The 23,258-nt window shown below is 38.4% G+C and overlaps 1 protein-coding gene across 2 annotated transcripts in view; it reads right to left on the bottom strand.

The window, feature by feature from the left end:
* Window positions 1-23,258, bottom strand: part of RASGRP1 (RAS guanyl releasing protein 1) — a 42,357-nt gene that overhangs the window by 14,257 nt on the left and 4,842 nt on the right. Inside the window, exons 3-8 of one of the 2 annotated variants that reach the window (XM_075103221.1) lie at window positions 10,202-10,307; window positions 8,399-8,461; window positions 6,381-6,512; window positions 5,143-5,296; window positions 1,778-1,951; window positions 1,005-1,121 (exon numbers count right to left, since the gene is read on the bottom strand). In XM_075103221.1, the coding sequence (XP_074959322.1) occupies window positions 1,005-1,121; window positions 1,778-1,951; window positions 5,143-5,296; window positions 6,381-6,512; window positions 8,399-8,461; window positions 10,202-10,307 (746 nt within the window). The remainder of the gene's footprint in view (window positions 1-1,004; window positions 1,122-1,777; window positions 1,952-5,142; window positions 5,297-6,380; window positions 6,513-8,398; window positions 8,462-10,201; window positions 10,308-23,258) is intronic. The other variant, XM_075103220.1, reaches the window with a different exon arrangement.

Raw genomic sequence — 23,258 nt, 5'->3', positions numbered from 1 at the left:
ACTAATTACCAGCCTTTACCTGCTTTATTCGTGCTTGTATACAATTTCTTGATGCAAAAGTGATTAAAGTGATGGACACCTAGGCAGTCCACGCCTCATAATGACAAAATTTGTATAACAACATGCTTCTAAAATAAGCTTGCTAACTGGTTTTATAGATCCCGAGAGCTGCAACCATTATCAGTGGGAGGTCATACTTCTGGTCTATACTCCACATATGCACTGTTCATTCAAGCTGTTTAAATATACTGTGATCAAAACAGGTTCATTAGATATCTATATGAAATCCTTCAGGCCCCAAACAAGATAAAATAATAAAGTATGTAAGTCTCTTAAGATGAAGTCATTTAAGAAACCTTTTCATTGTTAAAAAATAGGCTTTACTGCACAGTTTTAGTAGCTGGAATCTCAGCAATATATATCTCCGTTTTTTACAAAAATTTGATTGGAATTTACAATTGATTCCTGACATTCCACTGTACTATAATGTGCGTGTATTAGGGCTAAGTTTGTTCAAGTCTGAACTAGATAAAATCCATCATAAGGAAAGATCAGATGAACAAAACCGTTCCTTTCAGTTTTAAACTCAAAGTACAGAGGTCTGTGCTAGCATTTCATAGACTCAGGATGGTCCATGTTGCTATGGATGACAATAGTTTTGTTCTCAAATGTTCTAGGATCCAGTTCTCTGCTTTCACGTTTGAATGCAATTCTGCACTACTGCACTGAAATGAAAATGGAGCTTGTCACATACGAGTATTAAAAAAGAAACTTTAGAGATGCTACGCAAATCCTCAGGAAAGGTGGGTTTGGAAGCGTAGGAGTAACTGGTGCTGTAGAGATGAAGTGACAAAGAAAAACTCTCCAAAACCAAAGGAAGTCATTGTCTTTTTTTCTGTCTTTCTCTCCTTCTTATCTAATGACGTAAGGCTGGGCTTCGTGTGTGCAATGACAAAAATGTTAAAAGTTATCTTATTTGTAAAACTTAGAGGAGCAATACCAACCTTAGTGACATCATGAGGAACACAGGAGCTTGTTTCCTTGAGTCTCGAAATGGAACTGTGACAGAGGCCTCCTATCACTGCCATTAATGTATTAAAATTCTGCAGCTGGTGGAGCTTCTGTGTTGACATACAAACAATCAGTATTTATTATTTAAAGGTTCAAGTTATTCAATATACACATCCAAATTCTACATTTCCTCTATTGTCTTCCTCTAAGGTCTTACAAGTTTTGTGTCACTATCCATTTGACTTCATTCTTTTTGGTGATGAGTTGTGATTTTACTGGGTGTAACGTGTACTTATTCTACTGTTATTAAATCAAATATTAATTCTGCAGATACAGTATTCTTCCAAGTACTTCCTCAGTACTTCTCCCTCTTCTGCCTGTTACCTTGGGTATGACTGCAGTTGAATTAGTATGCAAAGAATACCAGCAGAACCATAGCTCTGCTTCTATACAGTAAGGCGTATCTGGTAAAAATGCTTCTATTTACGGCCAAAGGCATGACAGCAGTTCGTGCTTTGGAAAGGCAGTCGGTCTAGTTCTTCAGTGAAAACAAATTCTTCAGAGTGGATATGAGAAAGTCACGGTGTCGTGGCACTGTCATATCGGAATACTGGGTAGGAAACTACAGCACACACAAATACCCATGCTGTACGTACGAATCAGGAGAGCAGTGCCAACACCCCAGCTGACCCTGCAGCAGTGGCATGGGAAGAGCAACTAAAGGGCTGTATCAGAGAAAGACCACACGTGCCAAAATTTAACTCACCTGTGCAACATGAATGAACTTGATGAACACTTCGGCCCGAAGCTGTGGTGTTGGTCTGCTAAGAACCATTAGCTGCACCCACTGAGAGATACCATTGCAAAGAGCAATTGATCTTTCCATTGTTGGATTCTCCTTCACACAACTATTCACAATGTAGTTCTGATAATCCAAGAACTTAGAAAAAAAAAAACACAACAAGGGGGATGGAGGGGATGTAAATGAAAATTCATCTACAGTTTCATATACCTCATGATCTGTGTGCAGATACAGGACTGCTTTTCAATACAAGATATATTTTACACCTTAAATATCCGTAAGACTGACATCCCTCCTTTGTCAAAGCTCTGTTCAGTTCAAAGCAGAAGGCTTGAACTAATTTAATTAGCTGAAAGTGTCTTTTCGCTATAATTTGTATCGCATCATTTGCGTCACGTATATCTCAGGAGCCTTGGCTCTTATAAAGCCTAGGATGGATGGTACTGGGGCTTCCCTCCCAGCCTCAGCGGCTCCATAGATTCATTGCATGTAGGCCTCTACAGAGAAGGTTAAACTGAATTTAGAGTGTAATCTAGTAACTCGGTGATAGTTTAAGGAAATTTAAGGAAGTTAAGTGTTCCATTCGTTTAGCTAGGGCACACTCCTGAGTCAAGCTATACTAATACAAAAAGCAAGTTCAATGAGAATAATATAAAACTGAGATAAGACCATTGAGAGTCAGGGCTACAGATGCCTTAATACTTTTAATACAGATTGTGCGATTCTCTTATTTAACCAAAGTAATCTAAAAATGTTCAGTAGACACCTGCATGTGACAAATAGACATTTTTAAGCATTTTCCCATTAAGATCAAAGAGAAGCAATAATTTGGGGTTTTCTAATGCAATGATTAGCCATTCTCTTGATTTATCCATTAACAAGAGTACATAAGGATTTGAATAATCAGAAAATGTGACACTGGATTTCTACATCCATTCTTTACTACAACCACTAATACTAACATCTTACCAAAAACATTCATAGCAGTAATAGACACATATTCCTTTCCTAAGGCCACAAGAACATGCTGAATGGCATTGATCCTTAAGAAAAGGTCATAAATTGTCGGGCTGCTGCTCTCCCTCTCTCACTTCCTCTCGACTTTTAAACTTTTTTCCACCTATTTAATAAGAACTATTAACACTTTAAAAAGCAGATATGACAGACGACATCTCTGGATTTGTCCTCTTATTAAATTAAAAATTGAAAAAACATTAAAAGTAATAAGTAGAGCTGTCTCTGAGATTACAGAGTACTTACTTACAATTATTGTTTGAATTTTGAATCCCAGCCAGATCTGGCTTGAAATTTAAGCAACTGCTTTATACAGATAGATAATTTTTCAATTTCTGACTACATAATTACGGACTTCATAACAATTTCAGTACAATTATGAATCAGTTTGATTAGTTTATATTTTGTTCTCAGCAGCTCTGTCCTTCAGAAAAGAATTTTTTTTAAGATGCTGAACAACTTTATATCCAAGATACTATTTAAAGTTTCAAAATAATTTCCGTTCACGAATTTATTAATGAGGTCAGCTGTAACAAGACTGTTAGTGGCAGGTACGGTAAAGAAGTCCATGCACTTAAATAATGCAAGAGTCTGGTATTGCAATGACTAACTTACGAGCCTCAATAGGGAAGCAGAATCCAGATTCTTACAAAAGAGTGAAGCCTCCTTGTCTTGTATAACTATAAATTAAAATGGTTTCTAAACACCAGCATACCTGCAGTCATTACTCTGTGAACACCACTCCCTGCATTTTTCTTTGCTGCAAGATACATGGTGTCTCACGGAAGATTTTGCTGTGTGCTGCATATGTTCAGGGGATCAAGTATTCCTTTCTGACTTTCAAACGACCGAACCTATGAATAGTTATTCCAGTGACTGATAACACAGCAGGTCATTTGCAGCCTTTCTCCCAGTATATGCTGCATGTCAGAATAACAAAAGGATTCTGTGGCTCAGCATATCGTGAACACATTCTGCAGAGTTAATGAATATAGCTATTTATTAACCACACGTTATTTTCTGACCTGAGGTTTCCGTAAACTCAATTTATACCAAAACGTATGCAAGCACCAGGCATATTAAATGCATACAAGTAGTAATTGTTGGAACTCTACGACATATCTGACACTCTGACTGCAATCATACTCGTTATACTCATTAATCATTGATTACTTTATATCTGCACAGAACTTGAAAATGTTAAGAGTTATATATGCTTTGCATATTATTACTGCCTACAGGCAGCAATCTGTGCATGACTTCGGTTCTGTGGCTTTTTGAATTTAACACAAAACATGACGAGCCATGTCATCAGCTCAAAATAAAGTACACTAAGACACAACTGTGAAAGCTTCCACAATCTATTGCGAGCCCCTTTCCTTGCAAGACTTCATCTTCAAATTGTAGTATTTAAAAAAAAAAATAAATTCCAAACCAAAATAAAAACACTAAATAACCAAAAGAAACAAAAACCCACTTTGCTTTCACTGTTATCATCACACCGACTTAGCAACCATCTTAGGCTTTCATCTCTAATGTTCACTTTTCCATTCATGAACTGTATCAGGTTTGAATAGAAGTGATGTTGTAGCATACAAGGATGCAAGCGAAGTTAGCATCTTATCAGCTACCAACGTAGCTAAGAAAACATAAATGAGAGAAATCTTTAAGAATTGTTTGTGTACTTGAAAACTTGCATAATAAAATATTTTAGAACTCCCCGTACATTAAAACATGGCACTTTCTCACGTGCTTTCTTATCCCTCGTCTTTATTTTGTTATACACAATCAAAAAGGAAAGCAGAGTCCAGTGGACATCTATACAGACAGTCCATTAGTGACTGTACAAGGATGTTGCACTGTTTCCTACAGCCGCAGCACGTTAGCATTCTAGGAGAATATTCCAAGTTTCCTTCATCCCATCTCAGCCTGATTACTGATTTGAGTCAAAGGAGGCTGCTTGTTCCCGTGCCCAATGACACCACTTGGTCTAACAACAAGATTATTTGGAAAAAAAATCAAATGGTTTACTCCTCTTCCTTCCAACTGACCTTCCCCGAACTGTTCCACAGTTGTTTAAAATGCTCGCTCTCCCACTCTCAAATGACTGCAGCAAATAGATGTATATATGTACTCCAAATAAGTACCACTGGCCACCTTCAACACTAGGGGGAAAATAAAAACCCCAACAGTCTGGACACAGACTGTTGTCCAACAGCTTGCAATGCAGGGTTAAACAAGTAGCTCTTCCCCTCTCCCATCTTTTCTACATCCTTCCCATCTTTGTTTAAAACAAACAAACAAGTATCACTTACTGATATTCTTCTAAAAGACTTAAATTCAAGATAGGTAAGGTGGTCTGACAGCTCCTCTGGCTCAAGGTGATCAAAAAGAAGTGAGACTTTCCGTTTCTTACTGGTGTTGGCCTTTACGCGCTGTGTCAGCTTCCTAGACCAATCCCGAGAATTTCTTTAAGACAAATTTTAAAACAGAATTACCCTGAGTTGTTTTCTGAAGGGCAAACTTTTCCTCTCCCTAATACAAAAGTAACATTGATTTCATGCCTTGCTGCAATAAAACGTGAACTATCTGAGTTTCTAAACAGCAAGCTCCTTTCATGCATTAGAGATTATATGACAAAGCATTATTGTTAGTCTTTAAGTGTTATATTAATGTAGCATGTAAATACAGTACAACTATATCACTGAACAGCATGAGATTATATACTGCACTTCCAGAATTGCTGCCCTAACTTTGCCTTCATTGAACACATCCAGTGCTGCTCCATTTAATAATTCTTACAGATTTCCTTGACCAGCCTCCAAGAATGAACCGTCCCCCCATGCTACTCACCCACGGAGTAATGACATTTAATTGGATCTGAAAAACTAAACAACCTCTTTCATAACCAGATATAAAATGTATGCCAGATTCTGCTCTGCTTTTGCATGTGCATTTCCAACCAAAGTATGAATTGACACTGTTATACAGATCCACAGAACTATCTTACTCTCCTGTAACAGGAAGGTTCTCTTCCCAAGAAAGAGCTATGTAATGTATAGATGTAGGATTTATTCTTGACAGGACAAGTAATTTTATAACTAAAATCACATAAAATAGCATCAAGAGTTTGACAGCGTAATAAACTGTGTCTTCTCACTTACCCTTAATGTCAAAAGTACAAACACACGTTTTTAACCTCATCTGTTACCCAATCAAAACGTATTCTCCTTTCTCATTGATTTCACGTGATCTTGCAATATCATTAGGTCTCTACAAATTTTTTAAGTTCCCTGTATAGACTAAAATTTATCTAGCATATAGAATCAGCACAAAGTCTACAGAGCAGTTAAATTCAACCTAAGCCATTCTTGAAAAGCATTTTGTTCCTCTACGTAATATAGATTTCATCTATAATGACATATAAACTCTTTTAGGATAGATAACATATGACTTATTAAAACAAACCCACTATAAAACCATTATCTTGCTATGCTGGAGAGACATTATATTTGAATTTGTTTCCCGAGCACATTGAAACTTCGGCACTCACATTTGAGTTGTGTCAATTAGGCGACAGTGTAACTCCTCACCATTAGCTTTAACCAGTTCTTGAAATTCCTCCATAGTTGCAGATAGTTTAGAGTCCATCTTGAACATAACCCAGAACTCCGTAATCCAATACCTATTGCACATTGAAAATACAAAAACACAGAAACAAAGGTGTTGCTCTAACAGCAGTAAGGCTGAAATTTGTATTGTATTGTAGTTGTATTTCCTCTTGACCAACTTCAGGGGATAAATGTTGCTTTTAGATGCTTTTGCTGGGCTACCTTGAATTTATCAAAAAAATTTTTTAAAAAAATCAAAATTTCAATACTAAAAATGAATTAGAAACTGCCTGGCTTAATGCTGTATAAAACTATACTACACATATGTTTGCAATAAATTCAATATTAAAATTTCTATTTTCACATTGAATCTAGATAATATGCATGATGATTTTTTCTTCATGAACTTCTAGATAACTTTATATATTCCTTTCAAACTTAAAATCATTCGGTCCGGACATAAAAAAAAAAAAACAACCAGAATTTAATTACTAACTGAAGAAAAAATTACTAATTAAATATATTTAACAGTTTCAGGTGATTCGGTCTCACACGCACAAAATATTTTCAGAAAATCACAGTTTTCAACGTTGGGCATTCACATTTTTTCTGTCATATATTTTGATTCCTATACGTGACTTGTCTCCCGTTGCGGTGGGTTGACCCCGGACAGCAACCAAGTGCCCACCCAGGTACTCGCTCCCTTCCCCCTGCCCCGCAGCAGGACAGTGAAGAGAACAGGAAGGGCAAAAGTGAGAAAAATGTGCGGGTCAAAAGAAAGACAGTTTAATAACTGAATGAAGGAAAAAAAGCCAACCAACCCGCCAAACAAACGATGCAGAGGCATGTTTGCAGAGGCAGATGCAGAGGCAATCGCTCACCGTCTCCCACAAGACGCCCAGCCAGCGTCCAAGCAACAGCCACCTTGGAGTGACTACTCCCCAGGCTTTTATTGCCCAGCCCGATGCTGTACGGCGTGGGACACCCTTTTGGTCAATTCAGGCCAGCTGTCCCAGCTGTGTCCCCTCCCAGCCTCCCGATCCCCCCCAGCCCACTCTCTGGGCGGGAGAGTGAGGCACAGAAAGTCACGACGCCGTGCAATCGCCGTACGGCAACAGCCACAGCATTGGTCTGGTTTAGTCACAAACGCGAAGCCCAGCATCATACGGGCTGCTATGAAGAAAGCTAACTCCACCCCGGCCAGACTCGGTACCCCCATGCATGTGAAACCTGCGCTTGCGGGAGAAACGGAAATGCGTGTTGTTATGGATGCATGTGTGTATGAACTCGCCTAGAAGCAAAAACGCTCCGGAATCACATGCAGTCCCAAAGCATTCTGACCCATCCAATAATCTGCTTTGAGACAATAAGAACATCGCCATTTAAAACAAATTTTACTTTCCTGTTACTACTTATTTCCCGTTTTGTGCAAAAAAAGAAATATCATATGCTAATTAACAGTTGCATCTTTTTTTCCTCTCTTTTGTTTTCTCTAAACTGAAATATCACACTTAATTAAAAAAAAAAAAAAAAAAGCGATCCAAGATCACTGCAACTGACTGAGTGGTATTACTAGGGAGAATTACCTACCAAATACAATAGACTTTTGCTTAATATAAAAATAGCTGCAATATCCCCCTTCATTTTTTCACAGATCTATATAACGTTAGGCACAACGCTACCAATTCCCGAGCACTGCCAATTTTCACTGATGTTTAAGACACAGATACACAACGACTCAGTTCAAAACCGTGACCCAATAATTCATGCGCTGGTTTCAATGGATCTGCACAAAGCCACTCGGGCCTTTTTGTGTAAAGCTGCTAAACTGAACCTAGAAAAGCTGAGGCAGTATAGCTGTTTCTCATTTTAATGCCAGCTTAAGATATGCAAAAGCATTCTCTATATATGGCACACTGATAGCTGCAGACTAATAGCTACCAAGCAAGAATATTCTTACCTCACAAAATAGCATATCTTTACAGCCAGCATGGAAGATTTATTTTCTAAAGCATTAAGATACGTAGAAAACTGTTAAGGAAAACCACATCCATTCACTTACGATACGAAATGTAACACGCCTGATACCCCCCTACACGTTAGCTATTGGAACCATTCTACTGATGGCATAGAATATCAGATTAGGATCTTACACAAGTGTATAAAAGTATATCCCAAGACTGTTAGCAAAAGTTTATTGTAAATATGACTACTCTGAGTAATACTGATGTAGCCGCCCAAGCACGGAGCAGTGCTAGGCAGTGAAATGATCCTGCGTGCGTTTATTTGCAACATGCCTCACAGCTTCTAATAAACCACATGCACTTGCACATCTCACTAAAATGTGAAACGGTAATACAGACCTATCAATTAATGTTTTTATGAAGAAATGCTTTTCATTTAATTAAGATTCACTGGAGCTTTTCCAAAAAAGAAAAAAAGAAAAAAAAAAAAAAAAAGGGATGCTGTTTTCTTTTAAATGTAACCAGTTGTATACAATGGTAGAGAAAAACGTGAAACGCCTGTCCTTGCTACCCTCCCCTTTCTAACCATGCAACAGATTTCATTTGACTTACTGTGGTAACTGGAAAGAAACGCCCGTATTATTAGTCTAGGAGCTCTATAAAACATGTTTTGATATTGTAGCCAATGCCTTTTGAAGACATGGAAAATCCATTTGGAGAATGTATCGTGCATATCTCGACTCTTCTGCTGTAGATTACACACATATTTTCAGTTCTACAAAACATAATTTAATTGGAATGCCTGGTGGATCCTCCCACAATCTGACTGAAATTAACTGCAGCCTAAATCCACCGTAACTGAGGGGACATACAATCCACAATTTAAGCACTCATATTAAGTGCATATTAAGCGTTGTAGCTTGGTACACTTGATCTAGCACTTGTGGTTAGAGAAGCAGCAGGACAGTCAGAATCTAGCACTACAGTAAAGCTCTGCTGTAAATGACGCTGCTTTTAAAAGCCAGTGAGATACAGAGTTCGGGGGAAGAAAAGTTTATTGAAATTAAATCATGCCAAGATTGGCTGGAGATTCTTAGCATGTCAGGCCTGCTTCCTGTATTGTGCTCATCTAATTAGGAGCAAACGCTAGTAAAGATAAGAAGTCAGGTAATGCATTCCACAACTAAAAATTCCTAAGAAAGGCTGGTATTGCCAATATGAACTAGTGGCTTTGTTGTGAGAAATCTAATGAGCCAGAAACAGTCATGTATGAGTCGAGGCAGTCACCTCAAAATGAGAACAAATAGGACGGAAAAGCTTGTGATTTATTTCGGTGCGCTGTAATTTTGAGTTGTGTGAGTGAGAAATAATATTTGTTGTATCACCCGTAGATGAAAATTTTTCAATCAGAATATCTTCAAAATTAACACTTTTGCTCTTTGCTCCTCTTCTACTTGTATCGAAGACAGAAAGCGATCTGAAACTTAGGCCCAGGTTCACAGTAGCTAACTGAGGTGCCTACATTAATCAAACACCTGCTAGATATTCCCTCCACAGCCAATGGAAGATGATTTATCCTACTTAAAATCTGAACGGAAGTTTCATCTTTTTCTCTCTGGATAAGCTAAAACCCCAAACCTAAACCAAACAAAACCACGCTATATAACAAAATACTGCAAAGTTGTTTAATTAGTGGAACAGTAGTACACCCATAGATTAAATATCCTCTACTTACCCATTTCAAAGTTGTCAAGTTATCTAATATTACCTTAACAGCAGGTGAATATTACAAAGGATATAGATCAATGAGTTTCTGGAGCATGTCTGCAGAGGAGATGATGAACTGATGCATGGCCAGAATTATCTTTAGCAGCTGGTTGTTTTGATATGCATTTCCTTCTAAATCTGAAAAAAAGGAGTATTCATATTGAAATCTTGGAATACCTTGCTAAACAACTTGCAAGAGGCTTTTTCATAATACTAAATGTAATCACGCCTGTTCACATATGCTATTTCAAAGACAGCAATAACTTACCAACTTAGGAAACGCATCATTTTTCTGATGAGAGCTACATAACAACAACTGCATTTCATTACCATGATTTGAAGACCTTTACAAAAAAAAAAAAAAAAAAGCCAAGCAAAAAAAGCAGCTTTATCTCAAAAGCACTCAAAATACCCAGCTAATTGTACATATCTGTCTCAGTCCAGCAATGCACTTAAATGATTAGCTTTAGGGAGATGAGTATAACCTTTGAAACAAATTAATAAATTGCGGGGCAGAAGAATCCAGTTACTGATACATACCAGTCAGTCAGTGCCATCACTGACCTTATTAAACAGAATGGCAATATTCTTAAGTGTTTGTGAGGCTTTTTTTTGGTACAGCTGACATACACAACAGTAAAGTCCATGCACAGGTTAAGATCTATACCTAGATCCGCATGGAACGAGATAAAACGCATGTGAAGCCCAGAGGTTAATCTAGGCGTACTCCTGTTGGTGGGCCTAAATGTCCTAACACATCTCCTTGAAGTATGCTTTACAAGGAGGTCACTTCAAGAAGGTTTTTAGACTACATCTATCGTCTGGGTCTTGTGGGTTTTTTTTTTTCCAAATTCAGAAAAGATCAAGGACATCAAATGTAGCAGAACGTTTTAAAAAGTTTCCATTTCTGTAACAAACACATTAGTGAAAGTGTTTGTAAATATTAACAGATTATGTTTTTTTTCTACAGCCTGCCATGAGAGAACCTAAGTAGCTTGAATTGGAATTAGACACCCTTTCAAACACAAAAGAAAATTTACCTTTTTAAATGATTTTAAATCGTCCTCTATGGGATACACATAGCTATAACTTAAAATAACAATAACAGGAAAAATATACAGAAGCAAAGCACAATAAGGCAAAATGGAATAAGTAGGTGAAACAGCAGATTTGCAGCATATGAATTGGCATCTATTACTAAAGGGGGGGGGGGGAGGAAATTCCCCATTTTCAAATTGCACAAGACCAAACCCGAACATTAAACTTAGCCCACTTGCAAAACAATATAATCCATGTCAGTCACTGAGCAAGAGTTTCCATGCCCTTCTAGAGGAAGGTACCAAATGTGAAGAGAGAACCCCAGAGCCCAGGCCTTTCCTTTTGAACAATACATTGGATCTTTGGTAGAACTAATAAACCTTGATTTCCTCTAGGTCCAGCTCTATTCGTCACTCCGCAATAATCCCATTCGTGCCCTTTATCACTATACTGTCCCCTGAAAGTCTTTTGTTTCTCTTCCCCACAGCCATGCCGTAACTCCTCAGTCATGTTTAAAGCTACCAGCTACACAAAAGCAATACGGGCTGAATCCAGGCTGACTGGCCAGACGGCAAATCAAATCAATCCAGTGCTGAATCCCCTACACCGATATGGGCACCGATCCGTCCGCCTCTCTCCTACACAAGCAGTTCTTTTGAGACTTCTATCTTTCCATCAAAATTTAGTTTAAGCTGGCAGACAGGCTGAGTATTTCATGCCGAGTAGATGTAGTTCCGTAGGAAGGTGACGCAGAATGGCCTAGATCTGTAGTTTAGAAGCGAAGTTATTGGTTTAGCTGACGGTCTGAAGCCCTGAAAACAGGCGACATGCTGGGTATCATATACCTGGTGTGGGCAACTTCATTCTTCTAGCAAAAGCATGCTCAGTTTGGAGGGAACTCAATACAACAGTCTTGAAATATCTTACTACAGCCAGCCTCTCAGACAAGACAAGCAGAACAAACCTGACCAGTAAATTCTGTCAGAGCATATGTGAACATGCAGCAACACACTCAGCACTATCAAGCCCAGAACGAGAACTTTATGCATCAGGTGATCTTCAACACTGCACATAAGAAACCATTTTCTGAATCTACGTTCTGTAGTTACACCTCAACTATAAGGAGCAATTCTACCTACAGCAATACAGACATGGGAAAAGTCTGTGCGTCCTACAGACCCCAGAAACTGAGAGTTCTTGACCTGCCTTTTGACTTACACCACAAGTTCTCAGTTTTATAGCATGACCTGAGGTTTATGCATTCCTTGTTTGTGTTCTCACATAATTTCTGTCCCTACCTAGAGAACCTTTCTGGGGCACAAACTGCCTAGATATTACAGCAAGTGCGCTGAGGGCAAAACAGCAAAGTATTCTACCAGAGAAGTGGGAAATTTGCAGAGGAAGGCTGGGATATCAGGAATCAGTACTTATTCAGGCCTTCATCGTTTGGCATTTTGTACTCTTCCAGTGTCTTCAGGAAGAGTAAAATTATTTTAGGCCATGCATACAGGAGGCCTGTATCAATTTTTATCCATCTTACAAAACTTGGTGTTCTGCCATAGCCTCCACCCAACAACTCTTGTTTAATCAGAAAAGCAGTACAATATAGCTTAACTTGGAAGCCAAACGGTTATGTGCACACATACTATCAAGTATATACAACTGTAATTAAATCACCAGCTTTTCAGAAGCTCTCGATATAGCTCATCTCCAGCTGACAAAGACAGCAAATAACTCACTCTCAGAGCAGTTTCTCCTCTGGGTATATTCCAAAAATCCTCTGCTATGACATAACACACGTACCATTTGGCATCACATGCCAGATTGAACGTCTGTCCTCTAGAAGGTCTGCTTTCCATTTTACAAAGATGCAGAAAAACCCCAATATTTTCTGCCTACTATTAGTGATTAGGTCAACACATTTATGGTATTTCCTTGCATAATACCAATTACATTTACGCTCCACAACATCCAGACCTAACTATCTCACAACAGAGGCAGACTTCATTACGATGACACGTAATTATTTTGCACACATTAAAGCAGTACTTAGTTTTACGCTATCCATTTCCTTCAGTCCCTCACCCTCCTCAAAGGTCTAAAAACCAAAATAAGCAGTCTGCAGCAAAAAATCCTAAGGTTCCCAGTACAGTTCAGCACTGAGCAGCAAGCCTGCATGGAATTGTAACAGCACACAATGTTATGAACACATACAGTACCAAATATTTAACGTCACCTTCCTTTTTAAGGAATTTTAAAAGGAAGCACTTTTTATGTGCATACACTGTGATACGGCAAGTGTTACTAAAAAGAAAAATATTCAGTCTGATTCCTCTTCCATTTGTATTTCACAAATTTGTAATTCAAAAAAAATTCATGGAGTTAAACTGGTAAAAAAAGGGCGTGAGGCGAGAAGAGACTCCAGCTCAGTTTCAGTTTCAGAACTGTCATTGGGTCTTTTGCATTTCTGACCACTAAGTCACTTCTTTTTGTAGAGCTAACCTACTAAACATTGCTGTGTGCAACGAAATAACAAAAGTTATGGTAAATTATCTTGGTGCAAATGGGAAAGCCAATAAGAGGGCTTTCCTGACTGTGTTGCAAGAGTGCCTCTGAATGCCTCTGCAGTATTCTGAGCCTCCACGCAGTTTGTTTTAAAACTTTGAGACTCATTTTCATTTCCGTTTGTATACCTGTTTCTAACCACATACCCTGCTGAGCAAAAACCACCAAGTGAATACTAAATAAAGTGGAATGGGTGTGTTTCAGTTAGTCAATTTACCTTAAAGAAAGCTGCAAAATACTGCATAAGCCTCAGCTTTTTTTCACTGCAGCAAAATACAAATAACCCACCGGTTACATGCTTTTCCTCCTGTAAATGCCCCTATTGTACTAAGATGTTTTAATAAATATTCTCTGAAACAAACAAGGAAGCAGTAGTTTAATATACTTTTCGAGTATTTAACTGCATGAGTGAAAGCACAGAGACATTTAGGGCTAAATATCTTATTATCAGTGTAGTAACACAATGCCACTAGAAACTACGATCACAAAAGTTCCATTGCATACGTGAGACTCCGAACACACACGGGTAAGAACAGCCACTCTATTGGAAGATCCAGCTGGCGGCTCCCTGTAATCCAGGGCCTGGAAATAACTGAAGTATCACGCGTTCCTAGAATAGTTGAAAGAATCAAAGTACTCAAAAGCCAATATGCTTTAAGGGGAAACTGCCTGCTCTTCACCAGGTCCCAATGCTCACCAAGCCTGTGGTAAATATACTTAACAGAAAGAGTATGTTCCATAGACAAGATCATTGTACTGAGACCTTCCCACCCATGACTGCAATGATAGGGCAACAGGAAGAATGCCAAGGATGTCTTAACTGAACGGAATTTTGCAAGAAAGAAAAGTTAGTTTTTCTAGGTCTAAGAGGCCTTTATTTCATAAGCAGGTTCCAACTCTATCACCTAATGTACAATGTGAAATGCATCAGAAATGAATCACAGAGCACTGACATCACATGATCAGTGACTAAGCTACTAAGAACATGAATAACTTCTTGTAAACTCCCTGAAGTCTACCACTGGTTATCAAAAAGCAGCAGCAAAACCCATGCAATGCAAGAAAGCACCAAGCAACTGCCAGGCAGTCTTATCAAGTGCAAAGCTGAAAGCTGTGGGTTGCTATACTGATGTGCCACACAGAATTCTTTAAGACCTCTGCAAAGTGTTTTGTTGGTTTTTTTCTGGTGGCTTAAAGAAGATGGTGTGGGAACGGTGTTATAAATGTCTGCAAAGATTATTAAAGCAGCATGTGATTTGAAAACTGGGGGAACTGCTGTTCTTAAGGTCTTAAGGTCTCAAAGACCTTGATGAAACACACAGACGTGTATGAAATATGGAGGTACATGTGGGAGTACATGCCAGGGTTGGGTGGCTGAACTGAAACAGCCATAATGTCTCTGCCTCACATACAAGGTGCAGTACTATAACCTTAGAATGGCTAGAAGCAACCAAAATCGCATGAAACATTTCACGACTATTAAATGGATACTTCCTGAAACTTCCCGTCACAAATACGAAGCACTCTTGTTCCCCTTCAGCTTAAAACTTATGCAACACATAGTAGTTTTCTTACTTATTATTGACGTGTTGGAATCTGGTAGCCTGTAAGAGAGTCATTTAACTCTCTTCATTAAATTGATCACACTTTGTCAGAATCAGATTTATAAAAAGCCACCATTCTGCTCATCACTTATGGCACCATCATTGAGGGTCAGTAAAAAGATCCAATTTAAACTAGGGTGTTTACTTTTTGAGTTGGAAATAGCCTTTACTTTTTAATGACAGCTGAAAGCTCAATTGACGGCAGAAATCAGGGCTAGGAGCTAGTGCACTCTATTCCCCTGCTCCAGTGCAGAATCAGCTTTCTCAAAGCCAGTATGCTCCAGAAACAGTTTAATTTGTTGTTAAAATTCTACAGTGATGAGGATTTCACAGCCTCTGTAGGTGACTTGTTCCAGGACTTGAGCATCTCCGTCCTTAAGAGTTCTCGTTACTGTCTAATCAAAGACTTCGTGCAACTTGGGCAGCTGAAGCCCATTATGCCTGAGGGAAAAAAAAAAAATTCTCTTTCCTTTATCAATATATTTTCTCTATTTAACGATTGCTTCCCTCATCTCTTTTCTGAGCTAGGAAACACCAAATTTGTCAATTTTTTTCCTCAGATGCTGGGTTTTCTAGATCTCTGGACAACTTTCATGTCCTTTTCTGAACCCTTTGCAGCTTGCACCTTTATGAAGCAAACCTGAATATAGTACTCCAGAGGGGGTCCTAGCATCAGAGTTAGAATATTATTTTTAATATCCTGTGCATAATACCTTTATATACATATACATTTTAATATGTAAGTGTATACATATAAAAAACAAAAATAAGCACACACATCCTCTATGCATGCATTTATCTTCTTAGGGTTTCTGTAGTGGTACAATATCATGAAACCATTTTCAATTCTAAAATCCTTCTTCACATTCAGATCCTTTTCTGCAGAAATGCTTTATATCAAAGACTTTACCATACTGTTTCTACAACCTATTACCCAAAGTATAGAACTTTGTACTTGCCCTTAGTGACTTTTTCTTTCTTTCAGATCGTTCTTTTAAGTGCTTAATATCTTTCAGAAATAACTTAATTACAAGGTCCTCAGAAAGATGGCCCAGTAATTAGGTAAAAGAATTATTGTTTTAGTTTTAGCTGCAGCAGAAAGGAGGCGGAGTCTTGAGCCCTCCAGTTTACATTCAATTCTATACAGGTGGTGGTGCTCCCCTCATGCAGCAATAATGCTATAATGTTTAGCAGACAGTACCAAAATACTCAGGGAATTGCTCTAAAGCTTTTTTTTTTTTAGTTTGCTTATTGCCCATACATGCTTGTAACTGTTAAGTGAGTCATATATAAATTTATTTACACAAGTAATTGGTCTTAGGAGGAAAAACTCCAAAACTGAAACGAGGACAAATCAGTATTTTCCAGAGAGGAAAGAATCATACTACTTTGCGGTCAATCCTGTACCAACAGAACCCTAAACAAGACATGTAAACACAGATGTTGGAAGAAACCCTACACACTTGACGTTTGTCCAAGTCTACTTCTTCCTTCAAACTCCCTACAGAATGGGGCCGGGGGGAACCCGCTGCTGTTCCTCCAAATACTCATTAACAATGCAGATATATCCAAGACACAAGTGAGTCTAATATGCATCCAAAAAGGGTAAGAAGACTGTTCTGTGTGAGGGTAGGGAACATTAGGGGAGAAAAACCTCAAGGGAAAGCCATTACCCTCTCTCAGAAACAGCTTTTGGAAAGCTACATCTTACAGAAAGAGCTTTGGGTGGGTAATTCTTTGAAATGAAAACAAGAAGATAAAAGCTCTTGTCAAGGAGAAATAGGACAATTTTGAGAAATTAAAATGTACTTCGGAGAAACCGAATGAAATGTGGGTGGAAAGCATTCCATTAGCCTTGGAAATTCAGATCAAGTACACAGAACAAGATAAAAAGTTAACACTCCCCCCCATACATTGTTCTACAGCATGTTTAAAATATTGATTTTAGCAAATTTAGATGAGAACTTTTTAATCAAATAGTCTTTTTCTCCAAAGCCTACAAAACATAATTTCAGCATTCAAGATTTTTTCAAAGCTTTAAATCATGATAGTGGAGCCACGTGCAGCTTTTTAGCTGCAGGCAACTCTTGAATAATTCAAGTGTAACGCCTGGCAACACAGCTGTGCTGGCATAAGCACTGATGGATAAGACAAATGAGACTCCCAGAACAGAATCAGAAACTTCTGAGGCTGGTACCACTATCTGACCACTGATCCCAGCTGCACACTTAGCACTTACTCATCCCACAAAAGCTTCTCTCTAACTGCGGGGCATGCTCCAGCTCTGCTCCTATCTAATATTTCTGACTCGCTGTTTCAGGTTTGCCTCCCTTACACACCTCAGCTTCCTAGTCTTTGCTCTGACTTCTAGATATATTTCTGTTATTAGTGTTTACAGACTCTCTGGCAAACTAGCTTCTAAACCAGCATTTGGGGTATGCCTTCTTACACCAATCCACCAGCGAGGAGGCTGGGGGTGGGCAAGAAGCCGGGAGGGGGCACAGCCGGGAGCGCGGACCCCATCTGACGAAAGGGATGCTCCATACCGTATCATGTCATGCTTAGCAATAAAAACTGGGTGGAAGTTTGCCAGGGCTGCCGTTCCTCGGCCATTGGCTGGGCACAGTCATCTGGTAATGAGCAATTAGGGTTTTTCATATCACATGTTTTTTCTTGGGTTTTTTGGGGGGGTTTCTGATTGTTGGGGGTTTGGGGGGGGGATTTAAAAAAAAAAAACCAAACCCAACTTAAACTGTCTTTATCTCAACCTATGAGTTTTCTCACTTTTACCCTTCCAATTCTCTCCCCCATCCCACTGAGCAGCTGTGTGGTGCTTGCCTGATGGCTGGGGTCAAACCACAACAGTTCATTCTTAGACTGAAGCTTCTCTTGTTCCCCACGGACCAAAAGAACCAAATTTTAAAAAATAACCTGCAGCTTCACTCCAAACTTAAAACATACCTAATCACCAGGTAGCACGCTCAAATATCTGCATACAGAAGAGGCTCCCCAATTGCTGATTCAAGCTAGCTGCAGTATGCCAAATTTTCATCAGAGAAACATTCCCACATGCTCAACTGAAAGCTTTATTGGCCCCATTTTATCAGTTGGTCTAGCAAAGTACTGTTGCAGGGCATTTCTTTATATTATTAATAAAGGTTTCCGATAATTTTCTATGCTATTCAACCTAAACAGGTACATTTTTAATGTATACTTTTAAAAAAGAGTAATACCACGTACTGGAGATCAACATTAAGCGCGACTGGTTCTCCTGGAGGAGGGGACAAGACAATCTCACCCACACCCAAAGTGAACATTTTGAAGGTGAATCTTTTTCCAAAAAAATGCAAAGGTTGAAACAGAAAAGAAGATCTTGACATCTCACACTATTGTCCTCTGCCAGAGGAGTTCCATATTTTGAGAGAAAGGTATTATGGCATATCTCCAAACGATCTTTCATCACAATATAGGCGGCACGAGGCACTGAATTTTTTTTTAACATGACCTCTGTACTCATCTGAGTATTAAAACTGCACTACTTGTGGGTTCCTAAAGCCATCTCCAGTGCAAGTGTAATCTTAATAGCTCCCAACAGGTACTCTCTTATCTTTGCCTTTTGCCAGCTGCTGCACTCGCACCTTCTTACTTCAGTAATGGGGGAAAAAAGTGGTATTGTCTTTAGAAAGTTATCGTAGTTTTCCATCTCCAGCCTGTCCTGTGTAACAGAAGGACCTACTGAACTATCTAACAATCCAAGGGAAGCCCCTTCTTTTTCAGACTTCTAAAAAGGCAATGCAAAGATGTGTCTTCACACTTGGGGATATACAGCAAAACACTGAAAGACTTCACACTAAAGCACACACAAACCAAACCAAATCACATAGAAAGTAAAATGCAGGGGGAAGCCTAAAAAACAAGTGACTCATTTCTTCCTTCAACTTCATACATAAATTGAGGAGAAGAAAGAATTAAATTCATACAACATTCTCAGGAGAATATTTTCTATTGCTATCTACGCTGTTTTGCATTGCTAAATGGAAGTTGTATTGGTTTTTTTCTGAAGTCATATTTAGAGGTATGAAGACAGAATTCTCTGTCATATCCCTGTGGTAAAGGTAAGTAGTTGGGAGACTGCTTTATACAGCAAGAAGTCTAATTTTTCTTCATTTTTCTTTTATTACATATTTCTTCCCTTTGGAAAATTATATTGAAATGACTGGAGTCCAATTAGCTAAATAAAACTTTAAAATACATATGAAGTCTAAAGTTTCTTTTCTTTGGGAAGATTTTTTCCACAGACATCAGGTTAAAAAAGAAATCTATTTTCATTTCGGTACAATCACAATTAACTTTAATAGTTAGCTAAAGAGCACCTAGTATTCCCCAGAGCAGTAACTCCTGTTCCCACAATGTCATGCAGTCTACAGAGCACTAATGACTCTCCTGTTCCCACAATGTCATTAACTGATCAGTAACATAGTTTCTGTTGCCAAGCAATACTAATGTTTCTGCACTGTATTTGACCAAATCACAGCCAGATTACTTAACACAGAATGATCAACAACATTTTAATACAGATCATTACCATGGACAAACTTTAACTACTTTGGGGAGGACTGGAGACCTCAACATTTAGCCTTCAGCTAAATTTTAGCCAACATTAGGCTTCAGAGGCAGGTGGAACCCTGCAAGTTCGTGAAGCATGAGATAAAAACCGAATGACTGTTCAGGCAAACCTAACAGAAAAAAGTAAATGACCTAAGTTGCCCTCTGTGGGTGTCCATATGCCTTGAAAGATGCAAGTGCTTTTCAGTCAGAATTCTACGTCAGAATTTGGTATATGGTAAATTTGGTAAAAGGATAAACTTGGTACTTGAACTGTGATTGTTTTACCAGTTATTGCATGCTTTAACTAGACCAGAAGAATGTACTTATGTTAAGAGTAGAGTGGGTTTTTCTAGATGAACTGAAAGAGGAAAAACTGGATAAAACTTTCAAATGTTCTGTATTTTAGAGAAGAAGGCTACAGTTCTCCTAATGAGTGAACTCTAACTTGCCTGTTTCATTCTTTGTAAAAATGATGTAATACTTACATGGCTCTCAAAGAACTCCCAAGACTCAATATATTTTTGCGTGATATTGATACAAAAGTGAGCTATAAAAATATTCTCTGTTCACAGAATTACACAACTCTGCTAATGTAGTTAATTTTTATTCTAGAAAATGTTAACTATGATTAACTTGTACAGTTTTAGGCAGCTAGCACCTAACGGGCAACCAGCGCCTTTACCAGATTTCTGATTTCTATCAAAACAGTTCCATGACATCTTTCATCCAGATCAGTCTGGAAGTGGTTTCCAGAATTTCTAAGGTTTGTTTACAAACACCTCACTTCATCACACGTTGAGTTTAGCACAGATCAGACACTGCAGAACAACTTATATCACAAACTACTCTTAGACCTACCTGTCTAAGAGTATTATGACCATTAGAAATTATAAATTGCACTAGGTTCACATACATTCTGTTATCTTTGAGGTGATGATTTTTAACTTTGAAAAGTAGTAGCCATGTGTTTAAATCTTATTTTAAATTTTGTTTCATATTGAAGATTGACATTGCAGTATAAACTAACTCCACTGCAAACAGTTATCGTGGCTGAGCTTCCACACAGAATTATGCTACATGCTCCGGGAAATATTTTGGTTGCTTTCCTGAAGCCCTTTACTTACATCTGTCTTAAAAAAAATAAACAGACATGGGGACACTGCATGGCTGACATGCATTTAAAGATGATGTTTCATGATTTCTTTTTTCCACTGAGCACTCCCATCTTGTCTAGCAGTAACTGAAGAGCCTGAATTATAAGATAAGCATAGGTCCTCTGTGTGCTGGAAGCACATAGAAGCTGGAAACAGCAAACGTGCCGACGGTACTCAAATGTAAGAGGTGAATGAGTAAGATCCTGCCCTCAAAGGTTAAGGACAGAAATACCTTCATAATATTAAAATTCTGAGCTCTTGGGGTTTTCTCCACTCTGAAATGACCCTCAGATTTTTAGGAAGACACAGGTGTTTGTATAAATGATGACTTTCAAGTGCACTTTTGGAATTGTTTGTTAGCTAGTTCTAAGCAATGTTTCAAGACTTCACTGCAGACAAAGCAGGGAGATAGCAAATTGAGGCTATGCTGAAGATACATTTTGTCCCAATTGCAACAGAGTTTTTAAACACTCATAACAACATTTTAAACAAATGTTTTGTGTGGGCAAGGAAAAGGCCCTCTGACCCTACATGGTCTATAAGCTTGAACGCACATTAAAATAGTTCATCGAATCTTTGAAAGGTGTATTTATTTTTAAAAATAAGCATACTTAAACCTTACTCAAGATAGGAAAAAAAGGTACATTTGTAAGATAAAAATAGATGCTTACAGCCAAAGGAAAGAAACAGGGACATCTTACCATGCACAAACATATAGTGAAGGTACAAATAGAAAAAAAAATACCTGCTAGAATAGGAACTGACTTGCTAATACATAGTCAGAACATCAAGCTCACAGTACCATGAGGATAGCCTAGGGTGAAAAGTGTTATGAACAATAATTATTTTGTTTCTATAGCTAGCAGATATGCAGTTAACAAACTAAGACATCCAGTGAACAGTGCTGATGTATTTTGTCTCCGATGCGTAACACTTTCTGGGCTCTGTAACTAAATATACGTAACATGCATTTATGCAGCCTGACAAAGATTACTATAGCAAGAACTAGCAAAAAGGAGGTCTGTGCTACTAAGCACATGCTTCCTGTGTTCGACCGACTGTCAGCATTAAATAGTCAATATGGCCGTGGACCAGCAAACTAGACCCTACTCTTGGTTTCAACAACAAAGCTGATAGAATAAGCTTCTTTACAGCTAACAACAAAGAAGGAGCCAACGCCATATTGACTTTCAGAGAACTGCCTGCCAGCCAAAAGTACATTCTTTTCCAGGAATTTTATATACTACATAATGGAAAAACAGGGATGCAAGATGGTTAAAGTCACTGTTCTACTTACAATTCCACTCTAGAATCACAGTCACTGATGACAATTTCCTCCAGAATAAATCACCTCCCTCCTGAAGCTGTCATATTCCAAGCCAAGACTGACTAATTACTTTTCTTCCCTGAACTCTCAACTTCAGCCATCTTGTTGCCAACTGAACGCCTACCTTTAATTTGCTCTTTATGACCTTTCTGTTCAGAATTAATCTCTCTGACGGAGAGGTTCACTGAATCTAACCTATCTGCAGCCTCTGTATTCTCTAGTCTTTTCAGTTGTTTTACCCTACCTCCTAATCTTTCTCTCTCTATGCAATTTCCTCCCTTCTTTGATTTCTCTTTTCTTCCACTTCCTTATTATGGCTTCCTTTCCACACAATCACTTTTTCATCTTTAAAAAGTTATTGTCAGCTCCACTTACATGCTACACTTCTCTCTTTTCTAGGGCAATCACAAGTGATGCCTTTACCCGTGCTCTGCAGCTCTTGTCAATACAGATCATAGCAGTAACAGCATCCTGTAGCTACTTATAATGAATGTTGAGGTATCTTCCAAGTCATGTACAACACATTTTGAACCACTGTCGTATATAACCAAATATCTTCTCTTTAAACTGATGAGAGCATTTTCAAGTCTCTACAAGTCTTCTATTCTAAGGACCAATATTCCTAAAACACTTCCTGCCTTCTGTCTCCCATCATGCTATACATCCTGGCTATTCTGTTGCCTGTCCCTTTGGAAATTCATTTGCAGGATGATTCACCTTACTCATCCTGATGCAACCTTTCATGGGACTCGAAGAAACCTCTACTTTCAGCATGTCCTTCTCTTCATGCTAT

This window comes from Phalacrocorax aristotelis, chromosome 9 (genome assembly GCF_949628215.1).
Source record: "Phalacrocorax aristotelis chromosome 9, bGulAri2.1, whole genome shotgun sequence".
NCBI classification, from domain to species: domain Eukaryota; kingdom Metazoa; phylum Chordata; class Aves; order Suliformes; family Phalacrocoracidae; genus Phalacrocorax; species Phalacrocorax aristotelis.
Note: the sequence above shows the minus strand (reverse complement) of the source record. Positions and strands in the feature narration are given on the sequence as shown.